The sequence below is a fragment of the Hipposideros armiger genome, unplaced genomic scaffold (assembly GCF_001890085.2).
Source record: "Hipposideros armiger isolate ML-2016 unplaced genomic scaffold, ASM189008v1 scaffold_552, whole genome shotgun sequence".
NCBI classification, from domain to species: domain Eukaryota; kingdom Metazoa; phylum Chordata; class Mammalia; order Chiroptera; family Hipposideridae; genus Hipposideros; species Hipposideros armiger.
Window position 1 is genome coordinate 988746 of NW_017731902.1, and position 18815 is coordinate 1007560.

Below are 18815 nucleotides of genomic sequence, written 5' to 3' on the forward strand. Positions count from 1 at the left end.
GATCAAAGGGCAATGCCTGGCTAAATTATTGTTTTCAAAAACTAGATTTACCTAGAAAAGATGAAAAATTGCTATTACTGAGGATTTTATTAATTGCTTAGCAGAATTTTTACAAAATTACTTAGCCTCTAAAAGTAATTATAAAATAAATGTTGAGGAAAAAACATCACAGAATAAGTGAATGGCAACTTTTGTATCACCTAACACAATTATCTAACATCTAAGATTATTCTTTTATATATAAAATGAAAATAACCTTCCTATCTTCTTACAGGGTTATTGTAGGGATAAAATGAGAAAGTAAATGACATCTGTGAAACCCATAAATGAATAAATGTAAGATATTCATTCTTATTCATGCCTTACTACTGCAAATTAAAATGTATTCAAAACATAATATTAAGACATACTCGGGCTGGCCGAGTGGCGCGATGGTTAAGAGCTGGCTTGGGATGCCAGAGAGCCCTGGTTCGGATCCCACATATGAGGGCCAGTGACACTGCCCTCTATAGCTAAGATGCTGAACAACAGCTCGACCTGGAGCTGGGCGGCCATGAGTCACCGGCGACAGAGTAGGCTGCAGCCCCTGCTGCAGTGGGTTGCCATGGGCTACCGTGTGTAGCCAGCAGCCAGCGTGAGTGGCCCTCAAGCCGCAGTGAGCAGCCGTCCAGAAGCCGGCGACTGATCTGCCTCACCCGGGAAGAGCACAATGATGGTGCCAATATGGGCCAGTGAAGCAACGTCCTCCACAACTAGATTGAAGAACAAAACAACAGCAACTTGTCTGTTCCCCTTCTCCCAATTCCCCAGCATTGTTCCCATCCCCCAATTCCCCAATAAAAATAAATAAATAAATAAATCTGCTTTAATATTAAGACATACTCACTTTAAAACTGTATTTAGGTCTTTGACTTTGATATTTTTATTTTGTAGGAGGTGAAACATGAGAATCAAACATCCATTTAAAAAATTATTTCTACATGCAATACAGTTCTGTTTTTCAAGAAATAGTTCATGATTTGGAAAGTGAAATCTAACTCACTCTTAATTGAAAATAAGGGGGTGGAGGGAAATTCCATAACTCAGAAGCCACAATACAAATAATACTTTAATACAAATAATTCTGCAACATGGGACTTCCCCCAAGGAACAGACAGAGGTTTTGCTGAGTTAACTGTAATGTTATCCAATCAGAGTTAGAGAGGGAAAGTGCCTTTACAAATAAATACTGCATCCTAGCCCTGCATTTTCTGAGACATTCCTCAACTGCTTAGACATTCTTAGCTTGCTGCAGAAGAATCTCCAGTCACAGCACCATGAACCAAAGTGCTGTTCTTATTTTCTGCCTTATCATTCTGGCTCTGAGTGGAACTCAAGGTAAGGAACATCAAGAGATATTTAATTTGTAAGGACTGGGTTTAATTTCTACAAATAGAAAAAGTGTATTTGCAGAAGTTTTACAGCCTATAAATGAAGGGTAAATGAGCAGAGATTCCCTCAGTCACTGAGTTTATAGGCAGAGGAGCAAGTGGGATAAAAAAAGAGAAGAAGGGTGGGAGGAAAAAAGAAAGGTGAAGAGGGAGAACAGAGAGAAAACAGGCAGGAATAAGGAGGAGGTGATGACACAGATGCCTCCTTAGCTAACAGCTTAATTTACCATATGAACTGTGCTAAAGGGTTTGACTGTAAAATCAGTAAATTGCAATTACATTCTTTCAGATAATTAATCATTCAGAGCTGTATTATAATGGGATCATCCCTTCTCAGATTAAGTGACTATGTGATGACAGGGGGATACAGGTTCTGCTAAGTGCTACCTAATGCACATTAAATGCCTAAAATGAAAACTGCTAACCGCCCCTGCTGTACCTGTCTCTTTTTCTGCAGGAATGCCTCTCTCTAGAACTCCACGCTGTACCTGCATCAAGATTAGTGATCAACCTGTTAATCCAAGGTCCTTAGAGAAACTTGAAATGATTCCTGCAAGTCAATCTTGTCCACGTGTTGAGATCATGTGAGTAAAATACCATTTGATGAATCATTTCCCTGGTTGTAACCATATAAAAATCTGATAAGCACAAAGATCAGCAAAGGGTTTGTGATGATTCTAAGAGTTCTGTATAGCAAAAGGAAACATGTAGAGTGAAACTGAAACGTCTAGCTTAAAAACTATATCCCATCTCTATTATTGTCCCAATACTGTTTTAAATATTTTCATTCCTATTTACTTCTATAGTGCCACAATGAAAAAGAATGGGGAGAAAAGATGTCTGAATCCAGAGTCTAAGGTCATCAAGAATATACTGAAAGCAATTAGCAAGGAAAGGTAAGTTTGCTTGCAGAAGAACTGTTCTTTAAGAAATGTCAATCTTGGGAAGTTAGAAATATTTGCATTGAGCTTTCCTGTGGGGTCCTTGGCTCAAAAGTGTGTTGCCACTATGCCCTCTCCTCTCCCTCCGTTTATTTAAATATTAAGGTGCCATCTTCTGTGGTATCAAAAGTTACCCTGACTACCTGTCTAAAAGTGTCAATAAGTCACTTCAACCTTGAGGCAGAGCTATAACTATCCAAGAAAAGCTGCCAAACTTCACCCAAGCCTTTCCTAGCCATTTAAAAAAGCAGCCCCGGCCAATCAGCACCCTTTGCCCTTTGAGCCTTTGAGCCGCAGCCCACTCCTAACTCTTTGGAGTGTACTTTTTCTTCTAATAAACTGCTCTCTCACTACTTAAAAAAAAAAAAAAGCAGCCTTAGTAATCCGCAATGATTGCATAGCAGCAGGAAAGCTCACCATGCGCTTCACCTGAGGACTTGGGGTTATCTATGAACTCAGTTAGTTCCAAGTAGAGCCCAGGCTAAAGCCAGAGTTGATAGTACACATTTTTACACCCCCTTTCTCTTCTTACAGGTCTAAAAGATCTCCTCGAACACAAAGAAAAGCATAATCACAGCACTACAGATAAGGATGGACCAGAGAGAGGCTGCCTTTGTCATCATTTCTCTACATACAGTATTTGTCAAGCCCTAATTGTCCCTGGACTGCAGTTCTCCTAAATGGTGACTGACCCGTCACCAAATTAGCTGTTACTCCTTCAGGGAGGTGGATGGTTCATTATCCTGAGCTGTTCAATAGTAACTCTGCTCGGGTACTATACAATAAGCTATGCTCAGCGCTACATTCTTAGTGAGCGTGCCAAGTCCTAGCCCTGCTTTCCTCACCTTTCCTACCTTCTTAAGGTTATTAAGAGATTTGTTCACCTCTAGGCTTATCAGAGTTCTTAGAATCTCAAATAATTAAAGGAATACAACCAAAGTGATAATACAATCCGCTTTTTAAAGAAAGGTCTTTACTCCATGGGCTTCTGCCATCTTCCCAAGGGGCCCAGATTCTTCTGATATATATATATATATGTGTTTGTGTGTGTGTTTGGAGAGATATATATACATATGTGTGTGTGTTTGGATATATATATATATATATATCTCCAGCAAACACATAGAATAAGCTTGAAATATCTGGAAATGTGTGTGAAAATAGTGTTATTTAATGAAAGACTATACAAAGTAGAATTCTTAAATGTAAGTGTTTCTTATATTGTTTTCAGTGCTTATGGAATAACTTGTGTAATTAAATACTACATATGAATGTGCAAAAGGAGAAATTTTAAAATCTAGATATATGCTCTGTATGTTATGTAAGACAAATATGCTGGATGTTTTTCAAGGTAAAAATGGTGTGATATCCTGGAAATATTAAGATTATTTAACTGTTGAGAGACAAAAATGTAATAAAATCATTATAACTAAAATGAAGTGTCTGGTGGGTCATCTGACTGGGACGTTTATTTCATAAAAAGCTTAAACTGGAGAATCCATAGCCTAAAGAAGTTGGGACGGGCAGAGAAACATGAGTTTGAGAAGTACCATGTTCCTTCTAACTGTACTCTCCTGAAGGCCCCTCATATAAGATTCTTTCAGGACGGAGGTGGCCTAACAGAGCCTGGCCTAAGCTTCAGACCTTACAGCCAACTCTCTCTGAGACATCGCCACCTGGACATCCCATGGGAATATCAAATTCCAAAATACCTTAAATTCATTCCCCTCTCCCCCAGATCTATTTCTCCTCCTGTATTGTAATGTCCTAGTTTAATAGCACCATCATGCACTCAGTTGCCCAAACCAGAGACCTGGGAGTAATTCTATATTCCTTCTTCCTCACCTCCCATATCCAATTAGTCACTAAGAAGGTATTTAAAATGTATTTAGTTGGCAAATTATTAGTATCTAGTACATATAAAGAACTCCTATGAATAAAAAAAGGAAAAGATAGACAACTTATTGAAAAATGGAAAACAGAAGTAAATAGAAATTTCACAGAAGAAAAAAAAAGCACATACCCTTAACATATGAAAAGATGTTCAAACTCATTAGTAATTAGGGATCATTCAAAGCATTATAGGATGCCATTTCACACCACCAGACTGGCAAAATCTTAAGTTGGATAATACCAAGTATCAGAAAGGACTCAGAGCAATAGGGAATGCCCCTCTACTGTTGGTGAAAGAGAAAATAGCTATGATTGCTGTGGAAAACAGTTTGGTATTATCTTATAAAATTTAACATGTGCACATTCCATGGCTTGGCAATTCTACTAATATGTATATACCATAGATAAATACTTGCATTGGAAATATATGAAAGAATGTTGTAGCAGCATTGTTTATAACAATAAAACTCTGGACACAATCTAAATGTCCATGAATAGAATGAATAAGGAAATTAGAGTATGTTAATTCAATAAAATATTATACAGCATTGGAAATAAATGGTACAACTATACACATCAACAGATGAATCTCAAAAGCGATCTTGCACAAAAGAAGCATGTCACAGAAAAGTACATGCAGCATGATTCCACTTACTATAAAGTTTTAAAACAGCCAAACTTAACATTGCATTTAGGGGTTAAAACATATATGATTAAAAACAAACAAAAAACAAAGAAATGCTTTCCATAAAATTCAGGGTAGTGATTACTTTCGGAGGACAGAAGGGAATGCAATCGGGAGGGGCACATAAGGGACTTCTGGACTATGGTAAACTTCTATTTTTGACCTAGGCAGTGGGTGCCTGAGAATTTCTTTAATCTGTACCTAAACATCTAAATTTTTTTAACACATGCTCTACTTTACATTAAAAAGGGAAAACAAACGAGCCAAGAAACAAAGAACTCCTGAATATTACCAAATGTGAGATGTCTTCATGAGTAGCAAGCAACTTCACATAGTAAAATGGGAGAATATGTGAGCTATCACTGGAAATGTAATGTACAGCATGGTGACTATAGTTAATAATGATGTACTGCGCATCTAAAAGCTGCTAAGAGAATAGATCTTAAAAGTTCTCATTACAAGGAAAAAAATTGTACCTATGCATGATGACAGATGTTACCTACACTTATTATGGTGATCATTTTGCAATATATACAAATATCAAATCATTATGTTGTATATCTAAAATTAATATAATGTTGTATGTCAATTACACCTCAATGAGAGAAACTGGAAACTGGTCATATAGTTTATGACCAAAGGAGGAGGAGGAGGAGGAAGAGGAGGAGGAGGAGGAAGGGGGGAAGGGAGAGAGCATGCGCACACAATCACATTCTGGTATATGACAAACGAATACAGTATATTACTATTATTATCAGAGCCTTAGCTGGATCATAGCAAAACTGTGAAGTGACATTAGTTCTCCTTCCTGCTCTCTCATTTTCTTTTTCTTCATAACTTCCTAATTCTATACAAAAGGTCACCTACCTTATTCTCAACTGATTGTAAACTAATTTTCAGAAAGGTATTAACCAATAAAGACTTAAGCTGCTCTCTGTTCAAAAGCAGGACATTCATTTAACAAATATTTATTTATGCCTTCTATATACTAGGTTATAAGAAGTGACTATATTGTGAGTTTATAACTTACTATTAATCACAGAGATAAAGGTAATTAAATGTGAACTGGAAGAACTCTGTGGACTGAAAAAAACTCTGAATGTACAAAGAAAACAGAGAAAATCAAGAAAATGTTTCCTGGGAAAGTGATAGTGATCTGGAATTTGAAAGATGCACATGCATCTGATAGAAGGAGAAAGGTGAATTCTAGCAGAGGAAACAGCATGTGCAAAGACACAGGTGTGCGACAGCATGGTATGCTCAACTGGGAGAAATGTAAGTATAAAGTTAGGGGTATAAATATTGTGGGAAATGATGCTGAACGGACAGAAATTACATCACAAAAGTCTTTCTACACTATGTTAAATATGTCATTACTATCATTATATGCTTATAAACTATGTATGTTATAAAGCAAACATAAAACCAATGTAGAAGACTGCTAGACTAAGCTGTAATCACAAATCTCCCAAAATGTTAAAGACCAAACACAATAAAAGTTTACTTCTTGCTCACACAAAGTTCATGTAAGCAGGCAGGGTTTCTATGCTAACTCAGGAATATAATCTCCCTCGATCTCAATAGAGGGATGCCATGACAGAAAAGAGAAGGATGGGAGTGGTATAACTGGCTCTTAAATGCTTCAGTCTACATTACTTTGTCCAAAACAGAGTAATGTCTACTTTAATTGTAATGAGGAATATAAACTATAAAGGAAAGTGTACTTGTCTCTGCCACAAATGGAAAAATTATAAAACGAGATTTTTAAAAAAATTAAAATAAAGCCAGAAAACAAGGCTCATGTAAAAATCTAGCTCAGAAAAAGAAGTCTAGACAGCTATTTTAAAAAATAAAAGTTTTATATCCTTAGGGAAGTTAGATCAGAGGTGATGAAGAATTTCTTTTCTGGGTAGAAAGTTCGCATGTTTTATGCAAATAAAATTTGATGAACACAATGAACAAATGGACACATCTACTGTAGTATGGTCATGTCATAAATCTCAGGGGAGAATCTCTTCCTGGGGAAATACATGGTGTTGCAACCTGATCTAAGAACATTGGCCTCCTACAAAGAAGGGAAAGGGGAAAATGATTGTACTTCTGTCTCTCAATTTTCTTTGTTAGACCATACTTAGCTAATTCATTGTTCCATGTCTAGAGCTTGATAATTGACTACACTATTCTTCTTCCATTCAGAGGCTGGCTGAGAACCTCGTAGGGCAGTAAGAACACGACAATAGTGTTCTTATCACTCTGGTGATTCTGAACAAGTCAAAGCCTATCTGGGCCTCTGTGTTCTCAACTATAAAATAGAAATAGAAAAGCAATCATCCAGAAATGTTGCTAAGATAAATAACTGTCAAGAGTTCATTAAAATACTATTTCTAAGTGATAAGATTATAGATTTTATTACTTTTTGCTTTTATTTTCCAAATTTTCTACAGAGAACATTTTTGCTATTTTTAATCAGATGAAAAAAGTTTTAAACAAATAAAAACCAATTTTTCAAAGACACTAAATTGTGTTAATGTTGAAGGGCTAGGATTTATGTTCTCAGTGACCTTCGTGAAATTACTCATCTCTGAGAAAGATTTTTAACTGAAAACAGTCAGTCATATACATATCAGAACTCCTCCATGGTAGGCTAAAACGTTTTAACAGCTTGTGTTAAAAATTAGTAAACTATCTCTGGATATATTTCAGGTGACCAGATAATAGTATGTTTGTCATTAGTCTTCCTGCTTACCCTCTTGCTTGCTACCATTTATTGTATACACAACAGCCAGGGTAATACTTTTAAAACATGAATAAGATTATGGCTCTCCCCGGTCTCATCTTTCCAACAGCATGCCATCACGACACTTTAAATGAAATCCAAAATTCTTCATCATAGTCTGTAAATCTCTACATAACTCTCCTACCTCATTCTGACTACTCTCCCCCTCTACCTTTCTACTCCAGCCATACAGGCCTCCTATTGCTTCTCAAGCACAGCAAACATATTCCCATCATTTCCATAGCTCATGCCTTCACTTTATTCAGGGCTTTGTTTACTATCACTTTCTCAGAGAACGCTTTCCTCACCAATCTATTGAAAGTAGCACCATTTCTATCACTCTCAAACTCTTTAACTTTCTTTAATTTTGCTTATAGCCTTTGTCATTATCTATAAATATATATACTATATTTACTTCTTGACCTATATATTCTCTGTCCCCACAAAGTTCTATGAGAGCAGGGACCTACAAGGTACCATGTACTGGGTGCATTGTAATGTTCAATCCTTGTTGGCTGAATGAATAAATGAATTATTGCCATTTGCCATAGCTAAAATCCTTCAGGAATTGGTGTTCCCTCCAAGGACAGGCCTGAGATAGTTCTTAAACCTTCGGAAAAAGTAAACTTGGAAATAAAGAGAAACTCACTAGTTTAGTTGAATCACCAGATAGGCAACAGAAGGAAAATGACCTTCTCCCATTACATTATACAATATGTGTACTGGCAAACAGTTTACTAGATTATGAGAGCCCCTCAATGGGAAAAGAACTAAGGTTTTAAGAGGGGGTTATATGACTTTCAAAAATAAAAATGTTTCAAAACCAATTTTAATGCTGTAATACCAGCAAGAGCTATTAAGAGGAGGGGAAATCCATACACTCCAGGGTGTCATCTAAAGATACTTCTTCCAAAATTAAAATCAAACAAAAAACAAACAAAAAAAACCCCTTTGTCTTTTATTTTCACTTGTGATAGACACAAGAATGTTGTTTACATATTATGCAACATTTTCCCAGGACACTCAAATCTCATTAGAGCCAGAATAGCTTGGCCATCTTGTTTTCTAGTCTCTGATGTAAGATAGAAACTCCCTTATTTAACTTTAGAATGAGAAAGGGAGTGAAAACAAAAAGAAGCTGGAAAAGGTTCAAAATCAATATGAACTTAAGGAAAGCTAATGAGTCTTTACAATGCCATCGTCCCCAAAGCAGGAGATTTTTTCTTGCAGTGTGTGGTTTTTAGGGCTTAACAAGCAAAATATATCAATGTACATATCTATAGCTTTTATCAGATTCTCACAGAGATTTATAACCTCCAATGGTTAAAAACCTTGACCCTGTTCAAATTCATCACAGCTTAGGAACACTCCTCTGACAGGAGTTAGGGGAGAAGTTTTTATAGAGAAGACATAAAAGCAAAGCAAGGAAATCATCTGATGGCTATAGCTTAAGCACTTCTCTTATTTGGATTTTTGTGATTGTTGATTAAGTTTCATTTTCTCAGATTCAAGTGCACTGAGTCTGGCTTAGGTTTTGGTTTGCTTATGTAGGTTACAAGGCATTAGCATCACCTCAGTCTAATGGTCTCCTTGTTTAATTACTTTAACAATCCATAAAAGAATCTTCTATTACAGTTATGAGGAATTATACTAAGTATATATGCCAATGAATTTAACCCTCTGTTGGGCGCAACTTATCTCACAGATTCATTGCACACAAATTTTCAAATATCTAACAGTTAAGTATCGTGACTCATCGCTTCCGTATCTTCCCCTTCTACCGTAACCTATCGCCAGTCGTGTTTGTGACTTCGTAAAGACGTATTTCATAACGGCATCTTTGTGTGCAGTGAATCTGTGAAATCAGTTGTGCCCGACAGAGGGTTAAATACCTCAGTTATATCTCCTGATGACTGGTAATCAGTATAAATAAATAATATGCATGTGGATCCATGTTGTCTCCTCTATTCTTATTGATGCTCATCATTACTCAGAAGGAATACTAATAGGGGTAGAGTAAAAGACTCAACATTATAAATGCTAAAATAAGTATGAGTTCTTCAAGAAAGGGATGAATGATAGAATTGTGGTGTGTTCAAGGAAAATTTGACAAAGGAAGCAGAATTTGAAGTAGTTGTCTGTTCAAAATAATATAACTCTAAGTGGAATTGTTATTGAGTATGAAGAAGTTCAGCTTGCCAGGAAGCAAGAATCAAAGAATAGGCACTGTAGACATACACCAACCAGATACGTACACCAGTACAGACCTTTGTAAATAGCTCAACATACCTCTGGAACTAAGTAAAACAATTATTTAGCTTGGAAAGAAAGAATGGGTTGAGATAAAAAATACCACAAACATTAAAATCCCAAGTCATATATCCTCAGGTATTGAAGTATCATGTTTTTTTAAAATGTAAAAATAAAAGCTAATGTTATATATAGAGGATGTATTATACAACCGCAAACTTGAAACCTATGTAACTTTATTAACCATTGTCACCACAATAAATTTAATTTAAATATGTGTGTGTGTGTGTGTATATCCCCCCCAAAATAAAAATAAATAAATAAATAAAAACTAACCAAACTGGAATTATACATTTTTTGGAAAACAGAAGTATAAGTACTATGTCTATATCTAGCTAATAACCCAGAGTAAAAATTTACAAAGTAACAATAAATAAATTTTACAAATGACATGAGAGTAACTATAAAGCCTGATTAACAAATATCATGGGGCCAGCCAAGTGGCTCAGTTGGTTAAGAGTGCGAGCTCTGAGCAACAGGGTCACTGGTTCGATTCCCACATGGGCCAGTGAGCTGTGCCCAAGCTGAGCTGCTGCTGAGTTGCCAACAGGAAGCAGGATGGTTCATCTGGTGAGAGCACGTGCTCCTAACAACAAGGCTGCCGGTTCGACTCCCGCATGGGATGGTGGGATATGCCCACCCGCAACTAAGATTGAACATGGCACCTTGAGCTGAGCTGCCCTGAGCTGCCCACAGGTGGCCGGAGGGCTCTATGGTTAGAGCGTGCGCTCTTAGCAACAAGATTTCTAGTTCAACTCCCGCATGGGATGGTGGGCTACGCCCAGCCACAACTAAGATTGAAAACGGCACCTTGAGCTGAGTGGCTGCGAGCTGCAATGGGCAGCCGGATGGCGAATGGACTTGGACCTGAGCTAGCTGCACCCTCCACAACTAAGACTGAAGGACAGCAACTTGTCTATTCCCCTTCCCCAGATTCCCCAGTGCTGTTCCCCTCCCCCAATTCCCCAATAAAATCTTTTTAAAAAAATCTACATTGAGATACATAATAGTCAAATTGTCGAAACTCAGACACAAAGAGAGAACCTTGAAAGCACCAAGACAGAACTATTTCATTATATTCAACAGATCATTCATAAGATTAACAACGTATTTCTCATCAGAAACAATGGAGGCCAGAAGGTAGAAGGATGACATAGTTAGGATGCCAAAAGAAAAAAAATCTGTCAACCAAGAATTCTACATCTGGCAAAACTATCCTTCAAGAATAAAGGAGAAATTAAGACATAGGCTATACTGCTGAAGAGGGAGGCCACATGGAGAAATGTTCAGAGACTATTTAATAACCTGGGCTATACTGCTGGAGAAAAAGGTCACATGGATGCCATTTTGGATGTCTAAATGACACCAGCCCCAACCCCTATCTGATTGTAACTGGAGAAAAATNCTGCTGAAGAGGGAGGCCACATGGAGAAATGTTCAGAGACTATTTAATAACCTGGGCTATACTGCTGGAGAAAAAGGTCACATGGATGCCATTTTGGATGTCTAAATGACACCAGCCCCAACCCCTATCTGATTGTAACTGGAGAAAAATAACTATTTAACAAAGTTTGGCTGGTAGAGTTAGATATTAATTGGGAGATCAAATAACTTAAATCCACACTCTATACAATATCAGGCAATAGTTCACAGTTTGAAATAATCAACTATGGAAATTATCTACATCACATAAAAGTAGAAATCAGTATTATATGTAGAAATCAGAATCCCCCCCACCTTCTTCTAATAACAAATTCCAACCAACTCTCCCTTCCACACCTAATTCAAACAGCTGTGTTTGAGCCCATCGGCCACAGTTTTGCTTGGTCTGAGCCTCCAATGACTGAATACAATCCTTTATCTTACTACTTCTTCTATAGTAATTGTTCATTTCCTCCCCACTAAACTGTGGAGGTAGAGATTATTGTTCATATTAGCATCCTCAGAGTCTGGAATCATAATAATAAAAGCTTAATAAATGAAATAAATGAATGATAAACGCTAAAATGAAGGGTTTCAAGAACATGGGTTTTTTTCTTGTGAAGTTACTTAGATAGCAATTTTACTGTAAATCACTTTAATATGGCTATTTTTTTTAAAAAGTCTTTTCCCCATTTTCAGGATAATTTTTCAAGTTAGGCAGTAGCTTCTTAATGACTCTGGTTGCATGTCATCAGACTGTAAGCTGACTTGTAAAAAGACACAGAGCAAAAATGTTATTGCCAGCGTTTAGCCACAGCTGTCCTCTAAATGATGTCCTGCCATTCCCTTTCAGTAGAGTTGATTCACAGATTTAATCCGGTCTTTAAACTTTAGATAAAAAAATATAAACCAGGAGGCCAGATATTATCGGTAAAGGAAGAACTTGTTCCTTTCTCTTTGTTAACTTGAGATGCAGACAGGACATGAAACCCCTGTGCATAACTATGATTTGCTGGCAGCCAGCTTACCATACTATAATAGCTTGGAAGAAAAAAAGGTAGGATTCCCTGCATGGGGAGAAAAGAGGAAGAAAGAAAAATCAAGAGTGCTAAGTAGGGGCTTCTGACACTTTCAAGAAATAAACCCTTTTCAAATCAGCAGCCTTCAGTATCAGCAGTAGCTGTTGAGCGGAGGGGAAGTCCACACACTAAGAAAATCAAACAGGCCTGGGGGTTTGTTTCACTATGAAAGAAACTTCTCCTTTGACAAGTAAAAAGGAAGACTGATTTTCACTGTGACACTGTGTGTGTCACGCTGTGTACATAATTAGACAGACCACACTGGCTCTATCACCAAAAAGATGGAAGGTGGAGGCACGGGAGCACCTGTGAAAACAGAATCCTGCTCTTTAAGGCTTTTGAGGTTACGTCTGCATTGCTTCCTCTGGGACAGGAGCCGGAATTTTTCAAGGGAAACTAGTATCATCTGTTGATTATCAATGCACTGATGAACCCTGGCTTCTTTCCCAGGACTGTGAGAAATGTCTGCAAAATCTCAGCAGGTTTTTGTTTCTCCTAAAAGCCCTGATTAGCCATAAACGCCCTGATTAGCCATAAACGCCACAGCTGGGAGATTTTCTCTGTCCTTCTGCCAAGGCAGAAACGTGTTTTCTCTCAGAATGTTCTGGGCAACTTCCAAAAAGGAGGCGTGAGAAATGAGGGGACTGAACAGGCCCGAGCAGAGGCGAGCGGCTCCCATCCTTCATTTGCACAGGCCAAGCACGCCTTCTCAGAAGTGCTTAAGAGGGAGCAGCTCCACCGCCCACCTGGGCCTCCAGAGGCGCCCTTTCTGCTTGTCACCAGAGAAAATCAGCCCCTTCTGCAGACGCCTAACTAACGCAACACCTCTGTCTTGTCCAGAAGGCCTCTGACCCCAGTCACCGCCGCACAACGACGAAGGGCCCTCCCTAGGCCTCGCCTGGTGGCCTCCGCCCCAGCAACCAGGCCCCTCTAAGGCCCTCGTTCAGGCCCCTCTTAGGCCTCAACCTAAGCCTGGTGTGGAAACTGTAAAATGGGCCCTGCTTCCTGTCAGGAAGCAGTGGGACAGAGAGGAGAGATCCCCAGGGGCACAACTACTACCTTCTCCCCCGACGACGTCCGTCTCTGGACAGAATCAGCGCAGGCAGCAGGGACACCAGCAGCGGCACAAGTGCGGCGTGAGGCGGGCAAGCTGAGGATGTAGCTTCGCCACTGAAGGTTCTGGAAGCTGGCTGGCTGGGCATGCGCGGTGTGCCCGCCTCCGCGCCCAGGGAGGTCACGTGATCTGCCCCTCGCGGAGCCAGGCAGCGCTTCGCAGGCGCAGTGCGATGCCAGGCTGGGAGCCTTTGTTGGCTGGCTCCGTTTCTCACTCCTGTGTGCCTATCTACTGAGCACCTACTGTGTGCCAGGTTCTGCACTCAGACATGGACGCTCACTTGCCTTCATTCTTATGGCAGAAAGAGATGTTAACCGTAAGATTACAGATAAAACTTAGCGTTGCCTTTGATGTGAGCTGAATGAGAACAGGAGGGAGGTGCCGTGAGAGCAGATCGTGGGAGACCTGACCAAGTCTGGGGATCAGGGACGACTTCTCAGGGGAAATAAATGCCAGCCTGGATATCTAAGGTGGGTAAGATGACCAGGCAGTAGGGAAGGGAGATGAAGCAGGCACAGCATTCCATGCAGGGAAACAGCATGAGCATACACAGTACTATGGGAAGTACAGTTCCTTTTGAGAAACTGAGGGAAGAAAGGGTGATGGAGCACAGTTATGCAAGAAAAGGCTAGAGCCATGGGCAAGGGCAGACCATGCTGGGCCTTGGTCTTTATCTTAAGAAGTTTCCATCTTCCTTTGCAAGAAGGAATGGTTACTAGTTCTATGGTACTTTGCAGTTAATAATGCATTGTTGCCATTAATTTTAACAACCTGTGAGGTCAGTAATAGTTTTCTCAGCTGAGGGAACTGAGGCTTACAGAAATTAAGTATTTTGCACAGCCATTAAGTAGCAAAACTGGGCCTGAATCCACCTCCACTCTATGCATGGTCACAGTCATTACCAAAATTAAGCATAACCAAATGAATAAGCTGTAGCACCACAATTTTTCTTCAAAAAGATTTTTGTAATGTTGTATTTAAGCACTAATAATCTACCTAGAAACCAGTCCAAAAATGCGCACCATATAACAGAAAATGCTAATATCTGGTTCCCCACTTACTCGATAGCATGCATTCTCAGTTGGGGGTGGGGGAGTGTTGCCCTCAAGGGGACAAAGATTGATTCTTAGATGGATAAAAAAAACCTTAGGTATTCCAATGATTAGTGGCACACCAAAGTTCAATCCTATCCAACAAAATCTTATTTCTTAATATAGTCAGACGTCGCTTAATGACTGGGATACATTCTGAGAAATGTGTCACTAGGTGGTTTTGTCATGCAAACATAGAGTGCACTTACCCAAACCTAGATGGTATAGCCAACTATACACCTAGGCTACCTCAGAGATAGTGCAAGTTTGGTTTCAGACTATCAACAATAAAGCAGTAATCGCAATTAAGCAAGTCATAATCTTTTTGCTGGTGAGGGCCTTGCCTTCAGTTTGTAAGAAATGCAACACTATGAAACACAGTAAAACAAAGTGCCGGTATATGGTGTATAGCCTATTGCTCCTAGGCTACAAACCTGTACAGCATGTTACTGTACTGAATACTGTAGGCAATCGTAACACAATGGTATTTCCGTATCTAAACATAGTAAAGGTACAATAAAAATGCAATATAAAAAATAAAAAATGGTACACCAGCGTAGACCACTTGCCATGAATGGAAGTAGTTCTGGGTGAGTCAGTGAATGAGTACTGAGTGAATGTGAAGTCTAGGACATTACTGTTCACTACCGTAGACTTTATAAAAACCACACTTAGGATACACTAAATTTATTAAAAATTTTCTTTCTTCAATAATAAATTAACCTTAACTTATGGTAACATTTTTACTTTATAAACCTTTTAATTTTTTAACTTTTCAACTCTTATAATAAACACTTAGCTTAAAACACAAATACATTGTACAGCGGTACAAAAATGTTTTATTTCTTTATATCCTTATTCTATAAGCTTTTTATATATTAATTTTTTTTTTTTTACTTTTTAAATTTTGTTGTTAAAAACTAAGACACAAACATACACATTAGTCTAGGCCTACACAGGGTCAGGACTATGAATATCACTGTCTTCCACCTCCACATCTTGCTCCACTGGAAGGTATTCGGGGCAGTAACATGCATGGAGTTGTCATCTATGATAACAATGCCTTTTTCTGGAATCCCTCCCAAAGTACCTGCCAGAGGCTCTTCTTGAGGGGGTGTCACTCTTTTTAGAAATATGTCTGTGGTGGCTTGCTTGGTTTGTTTGGCTTGCTTGGTTTGTTTCTTTTTTTTCATCATAGATTTGCTTGTAAACAGATAATGTACCATGAACATTCCTCTTGTCAATGAAAAGAAGACTTGAACCTTTGTAGATTTAGGAAAAAAGTTTTTTATTTGGGCCCATCTGAGGACATGCCCAAGGGCAGAGTTCCAAGAAGCCTTGACACAGTGCTCCAATATTAGCAAAGTGAGGGGATGCTTATATAGGCAGGAAGCCAAAGAAAAATATAGCTATGGGCCGGCCGAGCGGCGCGTTGGTTAAGAGCTGGCTTGGGACGCCAGAGGGCCCCGGTTCGGATCCCACATATGAGGGCCAGTGACACTGCCCTCTACAGCTAAGATGCTGAACAACAGCTCAACTTGGAGCTGGGCTGCCTTGATTCGCCGGCGACGGCGTAGGCTGCAGCCCCTGCTGCAGTGGGTTGCCATGGGCTACCATGTGTAGCCAGCAGCCAACATGAACGGCCAGCAGCCGCTGTGAGCAGCTGTCCAGAAGCCGGCGACTGATCTGCCTTGCCCGGGAAGAGAGCAATGATAATACCAACATGGGCCAGTGAAGCAATGTCCTCCACAACTAGATTCAAGAACAAAAGGACAGCAATTGTCTGTTCCCCTTCCCCCAATTCCCTAGTGCTGTTCCCATCCCCCAATTCTCCAATAAAAATTTAACAACAACAAAAACTGACAAGATCCTGCCTTCTTAAAAAAAAGAAAAAAATATAGCTATGCATCAGCAGTTTTAGTTACATACATTCAAGGGTTAACAGTTTTATATCAGGTGGAGAGAATATACAGATTAGGTAGGGTTGTCAAGCACCTGGAGTCAGCAGTCATGGGGAGGAGTCTGGAAGCAATTATTTTCACAATTTTATCAGGATACAGAAGGAACAGGCACTGCCTTCTATAATTATTTATCTTTTAATTGGAACTGTTGGAAAGTATATGTGGCTAGTCCAACAGAAGGCCTTCGTTAGGAATTTACTATATTCCCTTGGTTACTGATGAAGTTGGAGCAGCAGCTTAGACACACTTTCCTTTCTCACTCTCTGCAAAAGCTTCTGCTAAACCGTTCATTGTGAATTTGGTTGAGATTTCTTCATCAGTTACCTTTTCTCTTGCCTCTTCTTCAGCTATGCATTCCTGTTCCAGTCCCAACAACCCCTCTTTAGTGAAATCCTCAGGAACCACCTCTAGGAGCTCCTTAATGTCATCTCATCCACACCCAGGTTCAAGTTGTATGCCATCTCAATCACAGTCTTGTTGATTTTTGTAGCCTTTACTACAATGTTACAATGGCTACGACATCCCGAGGCTATACAAATTTTTCAGCTCCATTATAATCTTATGGGACACCATCGTATATGTGGTCTGCCGTTGACCAAAACATTGTTGTACAGCACATGACTGTATTTATTTTTTTTCCTTAGGGAGAAAATTTAATTTAGATTTAAGTTAATTTAAATTTAATTTATCTCAGGAGAGACACTAATGAAAAAAGTATTGAGAAACATTGTTCTACAGTAATGGAACCTCCAAATTTTAGTGGATCAACAAGAACAAAGGTCACATTTCTTAACTTCCCCTGCAGCTAGATGTGGCCATGTGAATAAGTTCTGGCTCATGGGAGGTGATGGAAAGTGCCAGGTGCAATTTCCAGGATGGGTCTAAAAATGAAGGCCATGCCCTTTTCTGCCTTCCCACTATCCTGTACTTGGAAAGCAGACATGGTGGCAAGCCCTCTTGGGCCATGTGCCTGAGGGCAGCAACCTAGAGATGGCGATAAAGCAACAAAATAGAAGGAGCCTGGGATACCTCATGAAGCTGAACCACCAAATGCACTCGAATCCACTTGCCTTTGTCAGGGAGAAATACACTTCTGTCTTAATTAGCCTTGTTAATTTGGGCCTCCGTTGCACACAACTGATTCCTCTATTTTATTTAGTTATTGTGGTAAAAAACACGTAACATCAAATTTGCCAACTTAACCACTTCCCAGTGTGCAGGTCAGTAGTTTTAAGTATATTCACATTGTTGTACAACAGCGGTCTAGAACTTTTTCATCTTGCAACACAAACTCTATATTGACTAAAGATTAATTTCACCTCACCTTTTTCCCCAGCCCTTGGCAACTATCTTTCTATTTTCTATTTTTAAGATTTGACTTTATCAGATATTTTTCACTTTATGACTGGCTTATTTCACTTAGCATAATATCCTTGAGGTTTATCCACATTGTAGCATAGGACAAGATTCCCTTTTCTAATGCTGCATAATATTCCACATTTTCTTTATCCATTCATCTATCAGTGGGCATTTGGGTCACTTCACCTTTGTGAATAAAGCTGTTCTGAATAATGCTGCCATGAACATGTGTGTACAAATATCCCTTTGAGATCCTTTTTTGAATACTTTTGCACATGTTCCAGAAGTGGGGTTGCTGGATCAAATGGTTGTTCTATTTTTAATGTTTTGAGGCGCCTCCATATTCTTTTCCATAGGGTTGCACTATCTTACATTCCCACCAATAGTGCACAAGGGTTCCAATTTCTCCACATCCTTGTCAATACTTGTTATTTTCTGTTTTTTGATAATGGCATCCCCATGAGTATTAGGTGATGTCTCATAGTGTTTGATTTACATTTCCCTAATGTCGGTGATGTTGAGCATCTTTTCATGTGCTTATTGGCCATTTGTATATCTTCCTTAGAGAAATGTCTATTCAATCAGGTTATTTGGGGGTTTTTTTAATTATTGTTGTTGTGTTGTGGATTTCTTTATATATTTTGGATATTAACTCCTTATCAGATATATGATTTGCAATTATTTTTTCCCATTCCATAAGGGTGTTTTTTTTCACTCTGTTGATTTTCTTTGATGCATAGAAGCTTTTAAATTT

The 18815-nt window shown here is 38.9% G+C and overlaps 1 protein-coding gene across 1 annotated transcript; it reads left to right on the forward strand.

Moving 5' to 3' along the window:
* The first annotated feature begins 1256 nt into the window (after positions 1–1256).
* On the forward strand, positions 1257–3806 carry CXCL10 (C-X-C motif chemokine ligand 10). Its single transcript, XM_019623496.1, has 4 exons — positions 1257–1377; positions 1888–2014; positions 2237–2326; positions 2906–3806. Exons 1-4 carry the CDS (start codon positions 1317–1319, stop codon positions 2940–2942), a joined length of 315 nt encoding a protein of 104 aa, XP_019479041.1. The 5' UTR covers positions 1257–1316; the 3' UTR covers positions 2943–3806.
* Positions 3807–18815: the final 15009 nt, after the last annotated feature.